The 26504-nt window shown below is 39.5% G+C and overlaps 1 protein-coding gene across 3 annotated transcripts in view; it reads left to right on the top strand.

Moving 5' to 3' along the window:
* LOC149317584 (CUB and sushi domain-containing protein 3) overlaps positions 1-26504 on the top strand; it is a 796080-nt gene that overhangs the window by 142691 nt on the left and 626885 nt on the right. For all 3 annotated transcript variants that reach the window (XM_089517858.1, XM_089517859.1, XM_089517857.1), the window contains exon 2: positions 15594-15816. In XM_089517858.1, the coding sequence (XP_089373984.1) occupies positions 15594-15816 (223 nt within the window). The remainder of the gene's footprint in view (positions 1-15593; positions 15817-26504) is intronic.

Below are 26504 nucleotides of genomic sequence, written 5' to 3'. Positions count from 1 at the left end.
ATGGCAGGGAGTTGGGCTGGATTGCCCTTGTGGTTTCTCCCAACTCTATGATTCTAGCAAATAGTTTGAATGAGAATATGCAGATAAAATCAAAACAAAAAAAAAAACTGGAAACTCTCAATATTCCAGAGACTTTGGGGCTGTATGAATGGGCCAAAAGATCCATCTTCCTGCCAGTCTGATGTCATTTACACAATGCAGACCAACACCTGTAGGCTGGGATCGGGCAGACTGGACACTAGTCCAGTGGATCCAGCCTGACCATGGACCAATGGACCCTCATCCCAGTTCAAAAGGACTGGCTGTTTGCAGCAGATGTTCTCAAAAACTCGACCACAACAGCCAGCAGTCCAGATGGACACCATGCCCTCTTACCTGCCACTGCTGCTGACCACTGTGAAAGTCCCCATAGAAGCCTGTGAAGTTGGGCGTGGGTGCCTGGCCATGTAGGTGAAGCCAGGCACCCTGTTTTCACCTTTACAGACTTGATCAGGAGACTTCACAGTAATTGGCAGTACAGCAGTTGGTAAGGGGGGACAATGGTGATGACTCCAGGGAGTAGTGATGGGTGGGCATCTGTACACCTACCCATAACAACTGCAGCCCAAGTAAGCTTGGGGAATGTAACTAAGCTAGATCCATGGGCAGGATTCCATGTGGTTGGCCTGTGGTGTCTCACCCAGTTCAACGTCTTTTCCCCCCTTTCTAATGAGCCCTTAGCTATATCCTTTAATGCTCCCACCTACCACTGGTTGTCACTCCCCAAAATAGCTATGGGGCTATTTTTGCCATCTCTTTGCAGGTAGTAATGAAATGCAGAATACAAAACCTTCACTCCGTGATTTATCTGTTTATTGATCTCTAAACCACCAGTGATGTGGAACATGGACTGATTAAAAATGCAAAATGTTCACATTAGGCAACTACTTAATTTCCTAATTAGGCAAACGTTCAGGAAAAAGGAGAAAAAAAATAGGAGGACCAATATGGTACAAAATCTAACCTTAATGTATTGGATGAAGACTTAAGAGTGCTGGTGTCAGATCATCAATCTATTGGAAAAGCTTACGTCAGTGAGCATGGTCTAGTTAGGTTTTAGCCTGGTTACCTCCTGTTGCAACAAGAAGAAAGAGGAGGACATGGGTGCCAAGATTCCTTGGAGAAATGATAAAATATAAACAAATGGTTGCCTTTTAATCTAGCCTTGATGCATCCATCGGTACATGGATCAAAATATGAAATTTCTTTATATCTTGTGGCAGATGATGGTGACTGCCTAATCAAGCAGAGAAATGGGATGAACAGAAGTGAACAACAGTTTCTTTCTATTCTAAGCAGGGTGTCATGATTTAGTACAGAAACATATCCAATTTTGCATCTTACATTTCATAAACAGTGCTGATAAGTGACAGTAACAATGATTACAATGGGACTATGGCACTAACAAAATCTGAAAGAGCTAGGTTGAAAGAGAAGAAGGTTGAAGAAGGAATACTACCAAGGGATTCAAGGAACTGAAAGTTTGTCATTGCCTTTCACGTTTTGTCAAAAGCAAAGAAAAGCCTAGGAAGAATAGGGCTTACACATAGGAGATACTTGGAGTAGCTTAATGCATCTGTTCAATGATGATTGAGGCAGGGCTTTGGTTAATTTTTATTGCTTTGCATTGAAGATTATTGAATTAGGTTTTAAAGTTTTATTTTTTTATTTTACATTTTAAATCATTATGTTATTTTATTTCTGCATATTTTCATGCAAGTATTTTAAGCTGGATCTCTTTAAATTAACTCTTGCACTATTTCTTTGTAAGTAAATAACCTAATGCCAGTGTTAAGTTACCAAGGGATTCCATACTGCTGAACCACTGTCTAAAACATGATCATTTTCTGCTGTCTTCTGCAAAACGTTATTTGAACATGTGTTAAGGAGCCTATTTCCACTCTTCCACTTTTCTGTTGTCATTATCCCACTGTGTGAGGAGCTTCCCCACTCCATTTCTCAATGACCATGTTGATGAAAACTTGTATGAGATGCACTTTATTGTTGTTTTTTGTTGTTAACTGCCCTCAAGTTGATCCTGACTCATGGCTACCCTGTGAATGAGATATCCCCAAGACCCCCTCTTATCCACTGTACTGCAAACTCAGGCTCATGTCCTTCCTGATTGAGTTTAAAATGCAGACTACCTCTTTTTTTCTGCCTTCTATCATATCAACAATTATTGCCTTATCTAATGAATCATATATTCTCATGATACAGCCAATGTCCATTCAGTCATCTTGTCTTCCAAGGAGATTTCTAGGGCTCATTTGTTTGTCTGTCCTCAGTATTCACAACACTGTTCTCCAGCACCACATCTCAAATGAGTTGCTTTTCTTCCTATTGATTTTCTTCACTGTCAAACTCTCACATCCATACATGGGGATGGGGAATACAGTGGCTTGGACGATTTTGACTTTAGTGCTCAGTTGAAAATCTTTACTCCTTAGGATTTTGTCTAGTTCTTTCATAGCTGCCCTTCCCATTCCTAGTCTTCTTATTTCTTCACTTCAGTCTCCTTTCTGAACAATTTTTGATGCATGGTACAGGAACTCTAATTATTTTTTATTTCCTTATTGTTTGGGTTGAATTTATGTAAATCCTACATGGTTATTATTTTTGTTTTCTTTTATGTTCAGCTTTAAACCTGCCTTTGCACTTTTTTTCTTTGACCTTTCTTAGGCCCATTACAAACGGGCCTTTGCAGTGCCCCTGTCACATGCTAGGGGTTGGCCGAGGACCTAGTGTCCATACCGGCCTCACCCCTAGCACGTGACGAGGGTGTAAAGATGGTGGCGCCCTATACACACAGGCGCCGCCATCTTTACGTGCTGGACGCTTAGCATCCGCATGTCACGCCCCAGATGTGCCGCCACGAGTGCATGAGTAGCACCTCGTGGCATCCCATCCAGGGCGCAAGAAGAAGCCCCATTTTGGCGCTTCTTCTTTGCTACGTCCAGGAACCGCGCGGTTTGGCTGCTGCGGTTCCCGGACGCAGCAACCGGCAGCAGCAGCAGAGCGCTGCTTTTCGGCGGTTTGTAACCCGCCTTAGTAATTTTTCTAAGTCTTTTTTATGCTAGTAGTATGGTGTCATCAGCATACTTTAGATTGTTGGTGTTTCCTCCTCCTATCTTCCTTCCTTCTTCTTCTGAGTCTAAACCTGCTCTTCATATGATATTTTTATGCACTCCTTAGCTGTAAGTTATATCTTTATACCTTCTGACTTAAGAATAGAAACTATTGGGCATAGGGTAAACTATCCCATCCCTGGAACCCAGATTCATGTAAGAAATATATTGTAAAATTGTGTTCATTAAAATCTATTAAGTAGTATTTCTATATACACTTGCCCCTCCATATTCGCTAGGGTTAGGGGCACAAGACTCCCGTGAATATGGAAAAACCGCAAATAACAAAAACAATGTTTTTACCTGAGAGGACACCTCTCTAGGAAAATCTCTAGGTCCCCTAGTGCAACTCTGTGGTCAATGTCTGACAGACACTGACCATAGAACTGCGCTGGAGGAGGTACAAAATTCCTAGTAGAGTATTCTCTCTAGGAATCTATAGGTCTTTCAGTGCAACTTTTAGTTAAAGTTGACCACAGAGTTGCACTGGAGGACCTAGATATTCCTAGAGAGAACATATTAATAAAATCCATGAATAATCAAATCCGCAAGTATCAAAGCCACAAATATGGAGGGATGAGTATATATTAATTGGAGGATGTAGTTATTTAGTTGAAAAATTAATTCTAAGAAACTGTGCTTCTTTCATATTTTCCCCAAATATATCTTTGATCATGTGCAAGAACTAATGAAGTATTCTGTTTTTGTTTTTCAAGCCAAGTATCTTCCACAACAACAGCTAGGATAATATTCCTTTGGCAGACAGTAAAAGCTTATGTGCTTGATGCAACCTTCTACTTAAATTTTAATTACATATTCAAGGGACCTTGTGCACTTGACAGAAAGAGCAACATCCTGTAAGTCTTTCTGCGAGCAAAGCTAAAAGTGTCTTGCTTAAGGTCAAACTTAGGGCAGCCAAGTTAGGAGAGCACAGACCTTTTAATATCAAGTATGAAATGAATATATAGCAAAGAGATATTGAGATCAATACTCTTAATTGCTCTCTATGGCATCAGACACAAGAACTATGGTAATGGAAAGCTGAGGGTCCTTGATAGCTATAACATTAGAGCAGATAAGCTCCCACATCATATTTTGTGCCTATGGTCTGGGAAATATGATAGTTGTAACATGCTGTCAGGGCTCTGTAAACCAATATACTTGATAAGCTGGCTATCCTAAAGATCAAAGATAAAGTCAATCTCAGAATATCAATCAGTATAAGATGTCCTTATCCTTTTACTAAACTCTGTAGAAGCTTGCTGCTTTTGAGATACAGCACTTAATGGCATGGATTTCAGACCTAAGAGTTTGACATTTCCAGTGTTGCTAGGCAATGCTATTGTTTTCAGAGATGCAATAAAGGATGCACCAGCTTATGTTTATTTCATGTTTGACCACTGTCTGTCTTCTCTTATATTTCATCATTAAGGCTGTACTATGACAATTCTGATATTTCTTTTTGTCATCCCCCCTCTTTTTCACCTCTGGGTCTGAAAGCCCTCTGATGTGAAGTTGCTGAACTCATGCATGTTCCTAGGTAATATCCTGATCATGCACCCCAGCATAGCAAGCTGTCCATTTCAGACCCTACAGGCCCAAACAGACAGGCAAAAATAAAGCTGCTTTGGGTCTCTTTGGAGGTATGCTGTTTAAATGAAGCATGCGTCCTAAGAGTCCAGAAGCTGCACCAAAGTCTCTTTCCAGTCCTTAGGACTGGAGCATGGCTTTGGCGTGGCTTCCGGCCTCTTAGGACGCATGCATCATTTAAACACCATACCTCCAAAGAGACCTGAAGCAGCTTTATTTTGGCCTGTTTGTTTGGGCCCTATGTGTGTAAAGTGAAAAGCTGGAGAAATAATGGAGAAGTGGATCCAACCAGATTGTTCCTGTTGTCTCCATCATGTGATTTTTAATTGTGAGAGAAGAATGAGTGACTAGGGCTTGCCTTTCCTGCTTGAAGGGTGTTGGCAGCTTTTAGAAAGCTGGTACTGCATAAAGAGGGAGATAATATGGTATAGATTAGTTAAAAGTTTGAGCTGGGATTTGGAGGATCTAAATTCTAATCCCCAATGATGCATGATACATTGTGACTAATCCTGGGCCAGACATCCTTTCCATATCTTCACAAGAAAAATGTGAGGACGATCAGACTGACAGATGAAAGTGGGGAAGGGGGGCCTTAAACCTAATGAATGGAAGATGGGGTATAAATGCAATAAATAAATCCATTCTTTTCAACTGCCATTAGAAGAGGATGCTTTACCATGCAGAGATTTTGCTTCTCTACTTGTCTCCATCTGCACTGTAGAAATAATGCAGTTTGACAGTGCTTTAACTGCCATGGCTCAATGCTATGGAAATCAGGAATTTGTAGTTTTGTGAGCTATTTGGGCTTCTCTGTGAGAGACACAACAAACCATTAATCCCAGAATTCCATAGCACTGAGCCATCTAATTGCATTATTTCTGCAGTGCAGATGAAGAGATTATCTGTTAAGGAAAAAATCAAAACAACAACTTGTGTGATTTACATTAACTCACTAACATAAACAACAACTCTACCAAATCCTATCACCTAGAAGCTGTTTGGAACAACTTTTGGATTCTAAATATCCAGAATGGATGTTTTTGAGGGGATGCATTATATTAAGTAATTGATTTTTTTAAAAATATCATTAAAAATTTACAGGACAAGGTTTAATGAAGCACTTATGTAACAGGAAGAAAATAAAGATGCTGAGCATGACACCATATTTGTAGGATCAGTTTAATCCAGTATCACAGATGCTTTCTAGGCTTAGAGAACAATGGACTTTAGATAAGTTTTGCTCAGTTTGATGAGTTTTATACAGTTTTTGTCTAAGTTACTTTGGTTGTAGAAATTTTTTTTCCAATAAATCTTCAAACAAATCAAAAGAATGCTTTATGAAGTGTTACTCTTGCAGTACTGACTCATTAATCTGTGACAATCATTTAAAGTGTAGCTTTTTCGTATGTTATCACAAAGTATATCAATTTGATTTCTAAAGCACTAAGCACAAGGAGTATTCTACAGGTTGAATTTGAAGATTTTAAGGAACTAATAGGGATGTATAATTCAGTATTAGTATTTTATTGACTGTTCAATTGCATTGTATTATTTTCATGATATAATCCTGCTTCGATCCTTGTAAGAGGCAGGACATATAAATAAAAATTATTATTATTATTATTATTATTATTATTATTATTATTATTATTATCTCCCTTATGCTGAATTGCAAAATATGAAATATTTCAAAATCCAAAATTGTTCACATGGGTTGCTGACACCTTTGCTTTCTGATGGTTCAGTGTACACAAACTTTATTTCATCCCCTAAATTATTTAAAAAATTATGTATAAAATTACCTTCGGGCTATGTGTATAAAGTATATAAAAACAAAAATGAATATCATGTTTAGATTTGGGTCCCATCACTAAGATATCTCATTATGTATATTCAAATATTCTAAAATCTGGAAAAAAAAATCTGAAATCCAAAACACTTCTGTTCTCAAGCATTTTGGATAAGGGAGACTCAACCTGTAGAATGTCTTTTCTTTTTACAGCTAGGTTTTCTCTCTATTATTACGCTCACACAGCTTCTCTCCACTCTACTTTCTTCCTTTCCCCTCTTTCTTTACATTTCTTTAGAAACCAAATGCTGCCCTCTTAGATGTGTTTTCAAGGTTGTTTCTTTCTTTCTTTGTTTAATTATACACATATTTCCAGTTTTTGTATGTTCCTGTATAACCTGGTCAGCTATATTCTGAGATAGCTCCTGGAGTACTATTTCACATACCCCCTCCCCATTATCCAAAATATGATTGGTTTACATATTCAGTTGTGAAATAAGATCATATACCAAAAAACTGGCTTGGTGTTGTGGCTTGAGTATTGGACTCGGACTCTGAGAGTTTGAATTCCTGCGTGGTCATAGAAATCCATTGGGTAACCTTGGGCGAGTCACACTTTCTCAGTCTTACAAGAAGGGAATGACAAATCCTCTCCAAACAAAACTTGCCAATAAAATCTCATGATAGGTTCACCTGAGGTCATTTGTTGGAAATGACTTGAATATCCACAACAACAATGAATTCTCAGGAGTTCTTTTTTCACACTGTTTCTCTCACTGAATTAGGGTTCTTTTCTCACACTTTTATGAAATAATGGAAATCAGGGGCCCATTCACACTATAGAATTATAGCATAATAGTTAATCTATAGCTTATGATAGATTGATGGACATAACCCTAAAAAGAGTAGTTAATCTTTGAGCACATTCAGTTTCTCATGATCTGATTACCCAATATCAGTGTCCTTTTCTAATGTTATATGTATTTTAGGCATGGTACAGACTGCCAACAAGTGGCGTATCAGTGCCAGTATTAGGGTTAGGGAGAATGCACCATGTACACGCTCCCTAACCCTAATACGTGGTGGTGGCATGATAATGGCAGCGCCCTGTGTACACAGGCGCCATCATTATGACATCACGCACACGCCACATCCAAATGGCACGGCACATGTGTGACGTCTTCACACCACCCCAGGCTGCTTACGACGGCCTGGCCGTGGCACGAGAAGGATCTTAGAAACAGGGCTCCTTCTGGCACACGCCTCATTCCTCTAGCCACCAAATGGCTGCGGGAACAACACCATGGAGAAAGGGGCCAAGTGGCCCCTTTCTCCCATGACTCTGGCTCCCGGGGTGTCCAGGGGCATGAAGCCCCAAGGACACACCTTTTCCAGGCCATGGGGAAGCAGCATTTTGCCACTTCTCCATGGCCTGGAAAAATGCCAGTTTGGGGCCTCTGGGCTACTGGTATGGCTGTCCTGGCCCCAATCCTCTGCAGAAAGGGGCAGCTGCAGACCGCCCTTTTTCCATGGTCTGTACTGGGCCTTAGAAAAGCAAGAAGAATTATATATTCCTTGGGCCAATTTAAGCTACAGGATTATAGTGCTATCATTTCACTTTAACTGACATCCTATGGAATCCTGGGATTTACAGTTTAAGGAGGAGCATTGAAAAGTCTCCACCAGAGCACTCTAGTGCCTCACCAGACTACTAATCCCAGGATTCTGTAGGATGGAAGCATGGTGATTAAAATAGAATAAGAGTGCTATAATTCTGTGATTTGAATGGGTCCTAGAAATACATAATTCTCACTTTTCCAAGATTTCATGAAAACTAAAGAGTTTGAGCCTTGACCTTCCATCCACAGGTGACCCATGAAAACTGGAGATTTGGTGTGGGGTTTTGTGATTTGGCAACTCTAAGTGCCACAGCAGAGAAGAGCTTTTGTCCAGTGCCCTCATGAAATTTTCTGCACTCTCAAGCATTGTTCTCCCTTCCTTTGTGATCATTTTCCCAAGGTGCCATAAACCTTTTTCAGATTATAAATTTATGGTAGGTGGATGTGTGTAATTCTGAGGAGTCCATTCCTAGGCTTAAGTCATTTGCACTTGCTCTTATGTAATTTAATTCATAATTAATTATAATTAAATTTGAAATTGAGAAGGGAAATAATCCCTACCATGATGTAGTAGAATTCCACCTCCCAGGCCCCACTGTGTCAAGGAAGTTATTTCCGATAGGTACATGGGAGACCAATGGTGTTCCACGGCACAAATAACTATTTCTTAACATCACTTTTATTTTAAGTTATTTTTCACCTTGTATGATAGATGATGACTTTTTAAGGGGGAAGAAAAAGGGATCTTGAAAGTGAATTTGCATCTACCAAAAATGTATAAATTGTGTAAACATTTAAACTATGATATCTGCTGCCGTATTATGCAGCCTTTTTAAAATCAGAAACATCAGATGGTTATTTTGCATCTTTTTTATCATCCCATCTGCACTTGCTCTGTATGTATATGCAGTCTGTATGCACGCGTGCACACGCACACACACACACACACACGCACACATGATTTGTACAGAAAGATTTTTCACAAATTTTGAAAATCTACATAGAAAAGAAACTACCCATTCTCACTTGAAGTGAGAAATCTCACTGGGATTAATGAACTCTCAACAAGCAATCTCAATGTCCCAATGTGTTTTGTGAGTAGGAACAAGTTACAGAGATTCTTCACATCCTCCCCCCCCCCCCCCCACACACACACACACTGTCCAAAATGATTATTTTAATCAGATGATGGAACATTGTTGTGAATCTTGACCCTATTATGGAGATTTGTCTGCCCTGTTTATGGGCCCAGAAACTGGAATTACACTACAGCTATGCACCCGCCAAGAAATTCTCTTGCAATGACAAGAGTATATATATCATATAAAGGAGACAAGGCTTGAAAATCTGTGCTGAAGCACTCCATGTTATTCCCAAAATAGAAAGTACTAAACCTGCTTTCAGAATAGATTATGCAAAATCAAATGTATTTGCATATCATTGTTCAGCTTGCCTGTTCCGTTCTGGTTGCTTTTGCAAAATTTTAAAATTCCCTTTTACTTTAATTTTGGTTTCCTGGGGACTGGATTAAACTTAAAGGTCAGGGCTCCCCAAGTAGTGTAGCGCAGAAAAGGATTCTAGTTAGCGATCTTCCTCCCCTGTGCTAATAGAGAATGAGGAATGAGTTCTTGTGATGATCCCAGGATATAACTTCTAAACTTTAAGGAATGAGGCTGTGGGTTCCAGGACTAGGAGACTGATTTGTCGTCAGGATTGGTCCCAGGTGCCCAACAGAAGAGGAGTCTGCATTGTCACACCTGTCCAACAGAAGTCTGTCACATAGTTTAAAAAGGTTCAGGGCCAGAAACCCCTGCACAACCCAATCCATCTGCTATTAGTAGGCTATGCTTTTTCAATAGAGTTACCCATGCTGATGGAACTGTAGTTCTAGCACTACCAAGTTTTCACCTCATTGTATAATGACTGAAACACCTGAGGCTGCTTGGAAGGTTAACTTTCCCTCTAAAGTTGGAAAATAGCTTAAAATCTGCTTTTGTTTTTGTTTTGTTTTTTAAAAAAGGTTTCTTTGATGTTCCAGCAAAGAAAGCTTGCAATCTATTTAGATGGTGAATTAAGGTTCCTAGAATACCATAGGGGATGAATGTTTCCCCTTTTCTTTTGCCTAGTAGAGAAGCTAATTTAGGGTGGACCCACGGATTGTAGAAGTAGTCTTTAAGAATGGGAGTTAGGCTTGCCAGTATGGAAACTTGAGAAGGATCCTATATTTAACAGTTGTATAGAGAAAAGAATTTTCAGTAAGTATTCCTTTTTACCTGGTTGTGTAATAGCCAACAGCTGTTGAAATTCCATCTTGTACATAACCATTAAACTTACAGGAACCTTTTCCAGTTTTCAGTCTTGGAATCTTAGCAGTTGCATATGGCCACTGCCTTCTTTTACAGTAAGCTTGACTTTGGTACTTTGTCTGTGGGGCTTATCACACAGCTTTAAAAATCGACTTACCACTCCTGAATTGAATTCTAGTTTGGGCTGCATTTGGATCCTATTGCATTAATTTTTGCCACTGACACTGCTGGATGAGTGCACCCCGTGTACCTTCTGGGTACTGAATCTGAGTTCAGCCTACTGATTTACAAAGCCAAGAAGCTCCCAGCTTTGCAAATCGGCTGGCTGAACTCCGATTCTATCCAGAGGGGCTACACCCATCCGGCAGCATCAGTGGCAAAAATCCATGTTATAGGATCCGGATGCAGCCCAATTTAGAATTCAATTCAGAGTGGTAAGTCAGTTTTTAAAGTTGTGAGATAAGCTCCTTCATTATATGTTAACACTAGTTTGTGTAGTTGATTACAGATTTCTATGTTGCTTCCTTTGGTGAAAAAAGAAAGAAAGATGGATGGGGTGCTTTGCTATGCAGTTTGGTAAGATACTGAGAAGAAACGTGGGCGCATTACAGACCGCCCGTTTGGAGCGGCCTGTTACTGGCCCTTTCCCCATCGGATCGGGGCCTCAGCTGCCACAGCGGCAGCCTCTGAGGCCCCAATCTGCCGCTTTCCAGGCCACGGGGAAGCAACAAAAGTCCTCATGGCCCAAGGACACCTGACGGCAGCGGGGACATGGAGAAAGGGGCCACTTGACCCCTTTCTCATTTGTGTTGCTGGCGCAGCTGTGTAGAGGCTGTGCCAGCGACGCAAATCGTGGAAGGAGCTCCAAAATGGAACTCCTTCCAGGGCCGTAGAAAGGGCGCCCCAGGTGCCCTCACTCAGCCCTATTACGTCACTTCTGCGCTGCCCCGTTTGGAGGTGGCACAGTCATGACGTAGTCATGACGGCGCCCATGTGTATAGGGCGCCGCCATTTTGTACGTCCTGGGGACGTAGTAGGGTTAGGTGCTTGCGTAAGGCACGTACTTTTCGTAACCCTAGTATGTTCCCAGGATGCACTTTACGCCCATGCGGAATGGGGCTTAGTTACCCTGAGAAGTTGAAAAATTTGGGATTGAATTAATTTCATTCTTTAAGCTAGAACTCTCTAACACATAATTTTAAATACTTCCCCAAACTATGAATGCTAGATTTCCTTAAGATGGAGCCATCACAATTACTTTGGTAGAATAGCCATATGATGATGATGATGATGATGATGACGATGTTTGCCATGGAGGGAGTGAAAAAACTGGCCCATCTTCATCAGAACTAGCCTCAAGAAGAAGAGCCCTTCAGACGACCATGAGAACAAAGCCAGGGGGCCCCTGTATCCCATGGCTGCATCCATCGGGGTGTCCTGTGGCATGATGTCCCAAGGACACCCCTTTTCAGGACCACAGAAAAGTGCCATGGTCACGAAAAGTGCCAGGTTGGGGCCTCTGGGCTGCCAGTGAGGCTGCCCTGCCCCCAACTTGCAACGAAAGGGGCAGTCTGTACTTATATCAAAATGATGTCCACTTTCAATTTTTTTTAAAAAAAAAAAATCACTTCAGTGTTTTCATTGCTTATGTTCCATTCTCCCTTGTTTTGACACCAAAATACTGGATTTCCCGCATGAAGAACTTTAGTTGCTGCCTGCATTTCTGAGGAAGAATAATGATGAGCTTTGATATCAAAACAGAAGTTAATTTTTAAAAAGAGTTCCAAATGTTCCTAAAGTAAGAAAATTCAAAATGGTTGGATTAAGAGTTTTGTTTTTTGTTTTGGTAGTGTTCAGAATGTTTAAGTGGGTGTTAATTTAAGTGTGTCTCAGAAGCCTTTAGGACCTTTCCCTGTGGGGAAGATTAGAGAAAATTATGAGAGGAAGGTCATTGAGAGTGGAGTCCTTCAGCTTCCTGACAAAAATATGGAGTCCACTTGTCTCAAAAATCAGAGGATTCCTTCCAGGACCCTGAAGCACAATCCTTGTAAATAATTCAACATCATTCTTCATAAGTAATTCAAAGTTCATTCTAAGAAGTGATAGCTGAACCAAATGTATCCCAAAGGCTTTTACAGCATTAAGTAAAGCAGTCAGAGTTAAATAATAAATAACAATAGCTAATTTTTCAGATGGGATTTAAAAAATAGATCACGAGGCAGCGACTGGTGAAATTAGACTTCTTTTGACAATCGGTTTTGGTAACAGCTGCAAGTGAGCAGGCCAAACTGATATGGGCAATAGTTCTTCTGAGCTACAGGAATTGCAGCTATTCATGTTTTTGCATCATGAAGCAAAATAGTAGGAAAGCAAAAGAAGAATTTGAATGTTGTATCTCAATGTTGTGTGAAAATAATGCAAGGTCAGAACTTGGCATAGTGTGTCATGAGCCATAGGCAACAGACCTTTAATTGCAGAGATGTTTGCACTTGGTATACTTCTCTCTGAAAATATATCTTTGTGAGTCCAAAGGGAATGAGGAAATTAGAGATATATTAAGCCCCACCACTGTCCTTAGATTGGCAGACCAAATTCCTAGAGCCCATTCACAGTACACAGTTATGTCACTTTATCATGGCTCCATACCATGTCACATCCCCATGTAATCCAGGTTTTATAGTTTGGTGAGACATTGGAATTCTTTTACTAATTTTCTAATTCCTTGAACTGCAAATCCAAGGATTCCATAGAATGGAACCATTCTGTTGACATGGAATCATAGTGCTGTAGTTTTGCAGCATGAAAGGCATACCCTCCCACCTCACACTGCTAAAAACAAGGACACATGTGGCCAGGCAACATCAGAGTGTGATTTGGATGGTAAAAGTTGTTAATGAGGAAAAGAACACAAGCTAGGAGAGACTAAGGCACTATACAGACGTGCACAATGGGGCGCCGTCATCATGGGCGAGGGGCGGTGCTTCCAAATGCCCCTCGCACGTGACGAGGGCATCAAAATGGCGGCACCCTGTACAAATGGGTGCCATTTTGACACAACAAACGCTTAGCATCCACATGTCGCAACCTGCTTTTTTAGTGTTCTTTTTGCTGTGCGAGGAAGCCGTGTGGTTTGTCCACTGCAGCTTCCTCATGCAGCAAAACAAGGCGCGGGCAGACCACCCTTTTTGGGCGGTCTGTACCCCACCATAGGGTTCATTCACACAATGTTTTTATTGTGAATATGTGACTAATCTTACTTATGCATTCTGGGCTTGTTATTCACACTATCTATGCACATCTCTGCAAGATTGGTTGCTCACACGTCAGCACTCAAATAGAGATAGAGCTGGTGATGTGAATATAATCAAAGCACATTCAAGGCATACAGCATTTTCTCCCAGTTTATCCTAACTACATAGGTTATTCACACAGCCAAGAATCCAAATCTTTTAGAAAAACATGGGGAAAAAATCTAACTTTGATTAACCTAGGTTAAGTGGGGAGTTTTGGCAGCCATCCCAAAAACTTTAATCAGATGCATTAAAAATGCATGTAAACAACAAAGATTTGACCCAAATTCTACCTGGATTATTATTTACTGTCTCAATAACCCCAAGGGAGGTTTTTTGTTTGTTTGTTTGTTTTTTGCCTAAATCTGAGAAGGGCAAGATTCAACCTCTTCTTGTCTTCCTCCTCGTTGAGTTAATGAAGTGCAAGCTACTTTTGCAATTTGAACTCACTTTGCAGCAATTGAAGTAAAATGAGGAGAAAGTGAGAGGAGGAGCAGAGAGAAACAGTGACATTTTAAAAGCAGTAGAGAAAGTAGGATAACAGAGGACTAACTAAGACTGTCTCTGTCGATCTAAGATGACTGAAGGGTATGTAAATGGTATCTCCAGTTTCCATCTCCATACTGCCCTTTTTCACCAGACACCATTTTCAGACAAAACCCTTCATACCAGCGTTCCATCTGCACTGCAGAAATTATCCAGTTTAACACCACTTCAACTGCCATGGCTCCATGGTATAGAATACTGGGAATTGGAGTTTGTTGTGGTCCCATACCTCTGACAGAGAAAGCTAAATATCTCACAAAATTACAGTTCCCAGAATTCCATAGCATTGAGCCATGACAGTTAAAGTGATGCCAAACTGGATTATTTCAGCAGTGCAGATGTAGACCAGATCTCAAAATCAAATCAAATCCCTTTCCATTCATTTGTAAAGTAGATGTAACTGCTGAGTGAGAATAGCTCACTCATAATACACTGAGTAGCTAACAAGGCAACCTAGACATTTTTTGTTAGGAAAAAGGAAAATAAATAGGTGAAACAGTGTATGGTTTTCTTTTCCCTTGTCTCAAAGCTTCATGTGTGAACTGCTATTAAAATATTTTAGTGGCAAGAATGTGAAGTGATAGAGAAGCTCTGAGTTCATAGTTAATACATTCAATAAGAAGATGCCTATTTCATCATGAATTATTAAATATTATGAATCAATTCAGTCAAGGGAAATAATGGTTGCCTTGCAGAGAAAAGGCTTTGTAAATTCCACCTGTAAGTGAACTAGGGAAGTCAGAACTGAACTGCAAAAGCAGAGATGCTTAATGAAAAACATTACAATCTTTTCCTCACGTTGAGGGCTAATAATTACTTATCTTGGCTGTAGCACTGCTTGAAGAAAAGGGCAATCTCTTTGGCAATCAGGTCTCAAACTGTTTAGGGTGTTACTGCTTAATAAGAACACTTTGAGAAACCTATTTGCATCCAGTGTTGCTAGTGTAATGTGCTCCACTTTCCCTTTGGGAAACTCTGGTTAGCAAATAGGCCATGAAATCCAGCAGTATGGTAAAGACAGACAGAACAAATGATAAGCTTTTAATATTGCTTTTTTTATCACAAATGCATCAGTTTTGACCATTGACCCCATAATTGAGCACCAATGGAAACCGTCTGGTTTTAAGACCCATTTAGCTTGTGTATATAAGGGAAAATGTGTAACTGTAGTTACATTCATGGCAGGATTGGATCACCCTATTTAATTGGTCTTATTGGAAAAATCCTTAATTCAATAATGCCGTTGTGGCGATCATTAATGTACTGTTCATTGTTTTTCCCCGCAGGTTTTATTTATACATGTGGTGGAACTTTAAAAGGACTCAATGGAACTATAGAAAGCCCTGGCTTCCCATATGGATATCCGAATGGTGCAAATTGCACATGGGTAATAATTGCTGAAGAAAGAAACAGAATACAGATAGTTTTTCAATCTTTTGCTCTAGAAGAAGAATATGATTATTTATCATTATATGATGGGCATCCTCATCCTACAAACTTCAGGACAAGGTAAATATTGTTTTCTTCTTCTCAAAATATAGCATGAAACAATTTATTTCTCGGTTAGAAATTTCTTTCCTGATAATGTGAGACTTTCTGCGTTTTTTTTTTTTAAATCTGTCTTTCTTTTATTTAATGGAAGAATGAAAGTCAAATCACAAAATAAGCTACACCAAAAGTTAATATTGCCTACTAACCTTCTGCATCAGACTGACAATTGAACAATTGCTTTGAAAGAAATGTATTAGGTTTTTGTGTAAGAGAGTGTGCAAATTGCACACTTGGGTATTATGAAAAAGAAGAACTCACAAATATTCCAATCACTCCTTTGCACTAGGATAAGGATAGCTGTTATGATGATATGTTCCACTTATTTTCACTGTGATAGCTCAGTGGTAGAACAAAAAACAAATGAACAAACAAAATTTGAAAAGAAACTTAAGTTCATTTTAGCATTTTCTGGAGAGATATATTAATTTTTTAAAAGAAACATCTTATCTTAAAAGGACTAAAAAGACTTCACTGGATAGCTGCTGGACATATGTCTAGTCAATTTCATATATGTACCAATTGACTCTGCATCCTTATTAACAGTCTTTATTTTGTAAATGTATCTGCTTTTCCTTTTAGAAGATTTGAGGCATATATTTTTGTTACTTTGTATAAACACACACTATAGATTATGTTAGCTTTTCCATCTTCTGTAACAGTCCACTCAAGTAGCAGACATTTGAGGTGCAGATTTTCTATAGTAAATTGAATCAAGCTGGAATTTTAATTAGCCATACTAATTACTTTAAAATTAACACACTACAAAAATCCCACTACCTTATTCAAAATGAAAAGAGCCCGTTCCTTATCTGTGGCAACTGCAACTCCTCTCTTTTTCCAACAGTTATCCTCTCCTGCATTGAACCAGCATGTACTGCGCTTCCCTTAGGGTTACCAAACCAATACTTATAGGGGGTTATATGGTCTCCTTTTCACTTCACCAAGCATTATCATATTTTCCAGTGTATCACATTGTCCCATGATATGTCCAAAGTACAGTATCAGTTTAGTCTTCACTTGGTTTGCTGTAATATCCATTCATCTTTTGAGCAGTTCATTGTGTCTATAGAACTATTCTCCAGCACCACATTTCAGGTGAGTTGATTTTCTCTGTCAGCTTTCTTCCCTGTCCATCTTTCACAATCACATTCGGAAGCTGCAATTGGTCCAAAATATGGCAGCCAGATTGGTGACAGGGAGTTCCAAATTTGATTCTATTACACCTACACTGGCTGCCCATTAGGTTCCGGGCACAGTATAAGGTGTTGGTTATTACCTATAAAGCACTACGTGGCTTGGGCCCTGCTTACCTGAGGGAATGCCTCCTCCCATACAATCCTTCCTGCACTCTCAGGTCCTCCGGGAAGAACCTACTGCAGATAGAGAGAACTAGACTGAAGACGACTTCCCAGAGGACATTCTCTGTTGCCGCTCCAAAAATCTGGAATGACATGCTGGATGAGATCTGCAATCTAACATCTTTGGAGGCCTTTAAGAAGGCAATAAAAATGGATCTCTTCCAGCAGGTCTTCCCAAACTGATCTCCTCAGAATTTCCTCTCCATTTGTTTAGCAGTACTCACCGGACTTTGATTTCTTTTTATTTTATTAACCATTTTATTGGGAATTGTTTTTAATGGTATTTTAGGGTGGGAGGGAGATTGATAGTCATGTTTGATTTTGTTGTTTTTGTTATTACTTGCCTCGATCCAATACAGGGAGAGGCGGGATACAAATTATTATTATTATTATTATTATTATTATTATTATTAAATAAATAAATAAATAAATACTACAGCCTGGATGAAAAGGGTGGATCCAAGCTGGAAAAGTAGAAAACCTTGGTTGGGACAACAGTTTTTGTTTCCCAGAATGGAGGGCGTGGGTGGGAAAGTACGGAGAAAGAAGATGCAATAAGTAAGGAGGTGCCAGCCCATGCAGGGCTTTGACAGTCATTTACAGGAATTTATAATGAATGCAGAGGGGGAGGGGGAGCCAGTGGAGGGCTGACAACAAAGGAGAAATATTATTGTAATGTTGAGTCGACATAATGATATGTGCAGCTGAATGCTGGACAGAAATCAAAGGATGAAGATGAGTAAGGGAAAGCCCCACCAGAAGAAGGTTGCAGAAGTCCACATGTGAGACTACTAAGGCATGGACTAAAATCATTGCAGTGGAACCTGAAAGAAACAGTCAAATTTTAGCAATGTTATAAAGAAAAAAGCTACATGTCTTAGCTACAGCTTGAATCTGGGAGATACATATCAGGGAGGAATAAAATATGCAACAAGACTGCGGGCTTCCTGGACAGGGTGAATAGAAATGTTGACAAGAACTGAAAAGGAGTAATGAACAGTAGGCTTTGGAGGAAAAACAAGGAGTTCGGTCTTGGACATACTGAGCTTTAAGCGTCGGTGCATCCACTGAGAAACAGCATCAAGACAAGAAGATACTTGCTGTTCAAGGCCCAAAGAAAGATCAGGGGTGGAAAGATACAGCTGGGTGTCACCAGCATACAGATGATAAGAAAAGCCAAAGGAACTTATGAGCTTACCTAAAGACAGTGTGTAGAGAGAAAATAATACGGGACCCAAAACAGAGCGCTATTGAACTCCAGCAGACAACAGGATGGGAGACTATTTCTGTCACTTTTGTTTTCCATCTGTCCTTAACCATTTCAAGCATCTCATCTGTCGCTCAATAAGGCTTTTCTTTCTTTTTGGCTTTACATAACACTGTGTGTGTGTGTGTGTGTGTGTGTGTGTGTGTGTGTGTGTGTTTCCCTAACAATTTCTTCCTGATTTGCTTTGGTGGTAGATCATAAACTTGAATTATAGTTATATTGATAGCCTTTCCCTGGAGTCTTATTGACACTGTTTGGGCAGACTTTACATTATAGCCCTTACTGCTTTTGCAACATAGCTGCTCATTATTCAAACCATGCCTTATCTTCTTTTATTGTTATTTTCTGAGTGGAACACTGCAATAAATAAATAAATAAGTGAAAACATCCCATTTCTGTCCCCTTTAGCTCACTCAACTCAAGTCTTGCAATGTTTATACACTTGTTTTACAGTGATTTGCTTAGCATGATTCATGCTTCTCATATTCCATGTTCCTGTTATATAAATTATGCAGCAATAAACTTTCCTTTCACATCTGAACATATCAGCAGCCGAGCATCCTTCTGTCTTCAGTCCCATTGCGTCATTAGCCGCAGTGCTACCCATACTTGTCCTCCGCTCTTCCTCAAAATGATAGTGCTTTTTATCCTAGGAGTTTCATCTTCTGTTACTCTCTTGTTTTATTTTGGATTGTCCCATCGTAGAGTTTTGAAGGTAAAAGACTTCAAGAATGGTTTACCATTGTCTCCTTCTGTGCAATACTAGTTCCCTTTGGGTTAGTTGTGGTGCAGCTACTGTTGACCCTGACATGTTTGCTACCAGTGTCACCCCCGCACCAGACACACACTGCGGCTTCTGCTCCAGTTACCCATTAGCTAGTCAGCACATTTATTCTTTCTTCTCAGCAAAAGCTTGCCCAATGAGGGAGACCCTACCAGCAGCAGTTCTACGAGTGACATAGCCCATTTCATAAAGGAATAAGGAATCCCATCACTTTGGAAAGGTAGTGCCAAGATGGGACCTGTTTATCACTTCATATTATAAGATTGCATGATTACTAGCATATGTGAATAAAAAAATCTAAATGTGGCTAATAGGTAGACTGGCAGTATTTCTCAACATGATGGTTTTTAGCAGAATTAAGCCCAGGAATGAGCCTAAAATCCTGGTTGTGGCATTAGTTGTACATCAGTGTAAATAACACACACACATTTTTGTTATGGAAATTACAGCCATGGGAAAACTGAGTAATCTAAGGATCCTGGATGGTGGAGAGAGGGAGCTGAATTTTTTCACTGCCTACTAAAAGAATCACCTGAAAATTGTGATTTGCATTTCAAGGGAAGCTTGCAGTGGCATTAATATTCTGAACTTATATTTAAGGAGTTGAGGCAAATGTCGTCTTGAATATATCAGTTGTTAGGTATTCAGGCTTTTCAGATTAGTGTATTTTTTTTTCCAGTTCACCCATCCCTTCTGATCCACCACACAGAATTGTGTTCTCTTTCATCTGTGACAGGGGTGGGAATCACATGGCCCTTCAGGTGTTATTGAACTTGAACAAGTTACTCTTTTGGGAGGCAAATCCCAGAATCCTCAAGCTAGCATGGTCATTGTTTAAACAGCCACTTTGTACTGAAACGTTTTCAGTTACAGGGGTGTCTAAGATGTCAGTCACTGTGTACTGATCCCATACATTAGTACAGCTTCACCTAATGTATATTACCTCACTGCTTACTTTCCTTAACTACCGATTGTGCTGACTCAGGTTAATGGACACTGTAGTGCAGAACATATGAAGGACAACAAGCTGGGGAAAGCAGTGTTCCCCTAGTCCATGCTCACTTAGGTCTACAAAGACTTGGGTTTAGAGTGCCAGAAAAGGGTTGCTCAGGCTATGAGTAGTGTTGACAAAAGATTCATGCCTCACCTACACCTATAAAGTCCTGGTATCAAAGTTACAGGAACCAGCGTGGTGTAATGCTTTGAGCATTCGACTATGACTCTGAAGACCAGGTTTCAAATCCCAACTTGGGCACGAAAATTGAAATAAATGATAAACCCACTGGATGACCTTGGGCAAATCACACTCTCTCAGCCTCAGAAGATGGCAATGATAAATCCTCTCCGAAGAAACTTGCTGAGAAAACTACGTGGTAGGTTTGCCTTAGCATGTCTCTAAGTCAGAAATGATATGAAAGCACACAACAACAATCAAAAGTATAGGTGCTAGTCTTCCAGTTAGTTCATTATTGCATGCAAGAATGTTTTCTCCCTGCTTGGAAAAAATTACAATACTTTTTGTGTATTTTTAGTGACATTTTGGGACTTTAAATAAATCATGTGAAATCCATTTTGCACAAAATACAGTGGTGTTGGATAGTTTTCTTCTTCTTGGGTGTAAAAATATGTTTTTTGGTGGGATTTTTTTTCCTTCTGGGAAAGCGCTTTGTGAAATTCGGTAGCGTCAAAAGACTACTGATACCTCACTGTCTTCTCTCTAATTTAACCTTGGCCTGTCTCAATCTGCACTTCTACTTTCGGCCCCTCAAAAACTGATTTGCTAAACTTCAGCCTTGCTTGTTTGGACTTTTGACAAGTGAAGAAAGACCCCTACTGATCCCTGACACGTTGCATTAAGTTAATCAGGAGTAAATTATTTTATCTCACACATTTATTTGAAGCATAAACTTGAAGGACCAAAGCAATGAACTTCAACTGAAGCTTTATTCTGATTGAATGAAAGAAATAGATAACCAAGTTTTGGAATTTTACTTATATATGTAAATCACTCCCTTCCTTTCCACCATGATTTCACTCTTTCCTTTTACCTGGATATGGTTGGCCCATTTGTCTATTAGCTATTCAATGACTGCAAGATATAATTCAGTTACATTAATGATTTGGGAAAAAAACCCAGTATGGATTCAAAACATGGGTCAGGAGAAATCAAGATCATCTACCCCCTTTCTTCCTCCAAGCAAGTCTGTGGTGTTGCCATGGTTTATAGTGATCCATTTTTTTAGAAAAGAAAAGATACGTAATAAGATATTTTTCTCTTTCAGTGTCAGAAAAAGGAAAAGGAAAACGAAAAAAGTCTACCTGCAGAAATACCTCTTTGTGGTATATATGTAACGAAAACAGTCAGTTGACTTCTTTGAAGGCAAAGGTCAGACAAGTAGTTGTCATCTACCTGTTCTTTGGAGGACTTGTTGATCTTCATGAAGTTGCTTCTTATAAACAAGGACCTTCTGAACTTTCTAAGGTCCTCAGGGGTTCTTTCAAAAAAGCACGTAACCATTACAAGATGGTCTAGGTAATTTACTCCTCTCTTCACTGCTCCTTCTCTGTCTAAATTGACCAGCTGAGCAAAAGCAGTCTGAAATGATTAGGAGCAAATTAAGGGCTCAGCATTTTTGACACACCTTGGAACTACTGAGCACAGAATTATTGATTTTCTTTGAAAAGCCTCACACAGCACTGCAACTGGCTACCACTTAGATACTGAAAGCAGACAAGAGGAATAGAATTTACTATGGGGATTTAGATCAGTAAGGAAAGATACCAAGAAATAAAGACTCCAAAGGCCATCCATAGGCTCCCTGTGAATTCAATAATACAAGTGACTCCAAAGAGCAGATGAATATGATTAAATAGAACAGTTATGCCAAAGGAAAACTCCTCACCTTCTTTTCTTATTTTTTTCTTTTTCTTTCATAGAAATTAACTATTTTCAAAGGGAAATGAGGTGCGGGGAAAAATCAAATGAAACTCTCATGGAAGAGATATGGTCTTCTAGCATTATGTTATTTAGCACATACTTGAGTGGTGTGCATTAGTACCCTGTGTTTCACTGTATAATTATCTCTTTGATAGTCTGTATCCCAGGAGAATGTCTTTTGATGATTCCTCCCATGGTTTTTCTAGGAAGTGGGAACAACTGTGGAGGTTGCAGATACATTTGCAATTTAAAATGGTGGAAGCATAGCTTCCTTAGTCATCTTATTAATGATTGGATGAGCTTGACAACACCTCAATCTACTCAAAAGAAGTAAAATGACTGGTGGGGGGGGGGGGAGAGAAATTTATTTTGTAAAAGAAGAATACTTTTGGGAAATTGTAGAACAGGTCCTTCAGACATAATGGTTTGTTCATACAGTTTGTTATTCTGGGGTAACATTTTTTAACATTGCTCAATCTAATCTTGTGTTTTATGTCCAGGTAAATAGATTCTCCCTACTCTGTGGCTTGGTTATTTACTCTCCAAGTACAGTAATTCTAACTTAGGGACTGGACAGATGGCCCTGAAAGGCGGCCTGCAGCTGCCCATTTTTGCCCCACATGGAGGCCAGACCAACCAAATGATGCAGCCTCTGGGAGGCATAAAAAGAATCCGCTCCTGGTGGGTTCTTTTTGTGCCACACACGGGGTGCCATTGCCACCCTCATGTGCATTGATGATGTATGTGCAGTGCAGTGCTGTTTGCACACTGCGTGTGCATATATCATCATGGCAGCCCCTGTATGGACGGGGGCGAGCCATGATGGCACCTGGATGGAGCCGTAGGGCTTGGGAGCATGTGGATGCTTTGCTCTCTTGAGTCCTAAAATTGGCCCCAGGCCAGCACTTTGCACCAATCTGTATTGGGCTATAGTCTATTTGGCAGTGCTGTTTATGTAAACTGTACTTTCACCAGTCTGTTTGAAAACTACAAAGAACTGTAAATTATAGCCACTGAGTTGGCCAGGAAATCTTTAGGTGGGAGCAACAAAAGGGGATTTCATAACATGTCTCATTTTATTGTTAAGAGGGGATATTACTAAAATTGATGCTAAATAGATAGGGTGTGTCCTTTACCCTATGCATATCTCTGAAGGCACAAGGAGGAGGCCATTGTAGTGAGAATCAAGGGCCTAAAATGTCTCCCAAAATTTTCTCTGAACAAGAACTTGGAAAGGTACTTTTACAAGGACTGGATATATATTCATCTGTTTCAGGGTAGTATGACGATCTGGGTTGTACATGCTAGCTACATACATATTTTGAGTACTCTATAATAGCTACACAAGGTTTATTCAAACAAAAGTAGCATAGTAATTATTCAACCATAAAATACATATTTTTTTAGTGACCTCAGTTGTCACATTGAGCCACCCCTCTTCTGAATCAGGACTACTACTAAGACAACCTGGGTCGGGGGCTGTCCAGCCCCCTTTTTATAATATCCACTGAAACAGATACTGACACTTTCTGAGACAGCCTGTTCTTGTTGAATGTCTTCAAATTGTTTCTGACCTATGGCAACCCTAAGACAAAGATATCACATTTCCTGGTGATATTTCTTCAGAGGGTGTTCGCTTTTGTCCTCCTCTGAGGTTTAGAGAAGAGTGTGACTTTCCTTAGTTCACTTAGAGGGTTTTCATAGCTGAGCAGAGATTTGAACCCTGGTCTCCAGAGTCAGTCCAGCACACAAATCACTACACCACACTGGCTCTTGCATCTGTTCTATTGTCAAGCAATTCATGCTGTAATGATATCATTTCTAGTAGTCAGTTGAAATTCCCTTTAGCCCATTGATTCCTTTCCTAACATGAAATTGATATCCACTGATTTGGATTCTGCTTTCTGAAGCAACACAAGACAAATTTGCAACATACCTTTGACAGCTCTTTGAATATTTGGAAGGTGGCTCATATATCACTACTGAACATGCCCACATAGGATTTTGTGTCCAGGCCCAGTACTGCTCCTGTCTCCCTCTTCTGGGGATATTCCATTTCCATCATTTCTTGTATGAAAGTAAAATAATGTTATATTCACAAGGAAAAAGCTGATTCTACTATGGTTTTCATTTGCGAATCTTCATCTCCTTTTGTGCATTCCAGATCTACCCTAATTAAATTATTTCATGTTGAGGGTCTATACAAATATTAACTTAACTTCTCTGGTTTAATGGCAAGATTTTTAAACCCTCTTTGATAGGTTTCTTGATGCAGGCATATAGCATGGTTTCTCCTAGGCCAAGGGAAGAGATAAGAAAGCGGGGTAGGCTGGAGGCTAGGCTTTATTGGAGGGTGGCCTAAATTCTGTAAAGTACAATAACATCCCAATCCACATCTGTTTTGTGGATTGTAGATGTTATCATACTATGTTACATGGCCAACATGGCTACCACTGCATATGTTTTCTGAATTGTGTAATTAGTTTCAGCTAGAAGAGACCCATTGAATCTATAGAAACTTGATATGGAAAATTTACAAAAGTTTCATTGACCAAATAGCTGTACTCTAATTGGGACTAACCATTGGATTTAGGCTACTGTGATATACAATGCCAGTAATACTGTTCTGAATGCCTTAGTAGAAGGTGCAGTTTTTCCAAGTGCTTTGATATTTTGCAGAACATAGAACTTGCCTTTAAAAAAAAAATCAAAATCATGAACTAAGTATCAAGTTATGAAGTAATCTTGCATCACAACCATGAATTCTCTTTTACTAAGTTATTCTTTGCCTACATCTACACGGTAAAACATGTATTTGTTTACCAGATTATGTGAGACAGATTTATAGATGTAATTTTCTATTCCTTATTTTAATGTCAGGTAGAGAACTCAAATATTTGTAAAGAAAAAAGTATTTCAAGGAGAAAATTGAATATGCCAGCAAATTATATAAAAAAAATAACCTACTTTGCTTAGGAAAATCTGTTACTGTCAGGTTTTAAATATTTGCTAATGAAGTAATAATCTGTAAACAGGGGGTGAGCTGATGTAGGTAGCTTTTATTGGCTATGTTGTAAACATCATACCTAGGGTTTTGTTTTATATTGATGAGTTCGTGCATTTTCTTTCATCATATTTTGAAGAGAGTACTGGAGAGTACTACTTATTTCTTCAGTGCCTTACATTTTGTCTTTGCCTTGCTTTCCACATCATTAATTTTCATTGTGAAATTGTTCTTGTTCTAAAGTTCAGTTCTTCATGGCATGTTTTTATATTATTTCCTTTTTTCCAAGGGCAATAATACTTGTGCCAGGTGTCAGTCATCTGAGGAGAAATATTTCCACAGACATTTTTCTCTCTCCTTACATTTGTTGTTTGCTGCCCTCGAGTCGATCTTGACTCATGAGACATCTCCAAGACCCTATGTCCTCCACTGCTCTGCTTAATTCCTTGAAACCCCATACCCATTACCTCCATCTTGCATGTGGCCTTCCTACTTCCATCCACCTTTTCCCGCATTATTGCCTTTTCCAATGAGTCCTTCCTTCTCAAAGTCCAGCAGCCTCAGTTTGGTCATCTTGGCATCTAGGGAGGTTTCTGGCTTGATCTGCCCTAGGACCCATTTGTTTGTCCTTTTGGCTCTCCATGGGATCCTCAGAACTCTTCTTCAGCACCACATCTCAAATAAATTGATTTTCTTCCTATCATCTTTCTTAACTGTCTAGCTCTCACATCCATACATGTTAATAGAGAATACAGTGGCTTGTATGATTCTAACTTTTGTGCTTAGTTGTATATCTTTGTATTTTAGAATCTTTTCTAGTTCTTTCAAAGCCACCCTCCCCATTCCTAATCTTCTTCTGATGTCCTGACTGCAGTATCCATTTCTATCAATGTTTGATCCCAGGTATGGGAATTCATTTACTATTTCTTTTTCTTCATTGTCTAGGTTGAACTTATGAAGGTCCTTGGTGCTTCCTTTATGTTCAGCATTAAGCCTTTATGTTTCCTTTATGTTCAGCATTAAGCCTGACTTTTCACTTTCTTCTTTGATCTTCCTTAGTAGGTGTTCCAGGTCTCTGAGGTTTTCTGTTAGTACTATGGTGTCATTTGCATATCTAACATTGTTGATATTTCTTCCTCCCATTTTCACTCCTCTTTCTTCTCTATCCAAGCCTGCTTTTCTTATAATATGTTCTTCATGCATGTTGAACAGATAGGGTGAAACGGCACTGCCTTGTCTAACCCCTTTGCCAATTGGGAACCATCCTGTTTTTCCATATTCTGTTCTGACAGTAG

This window comes from Sceloporus occidentalis, unplaced genomic scaffold (genome assembly GCF_023333645.1).
Source record: "Sceloporus occidentalis isolate IW3139 unplaced genomic scaffold, rSceOcc1.0.p SCAF_3, whole genome shotgun sequence".
In the NCBI taxonomy this organism is placed as follows: Eukaryota; Metazoa; Chordata; class Lepidosauria; order Squamata; family Phrynosomatidae; genus Sceloporus; species Sceloporus occidentalis.
This window is presented reverse-complemented; position numbering and strand designations above follow the sequence as displayed.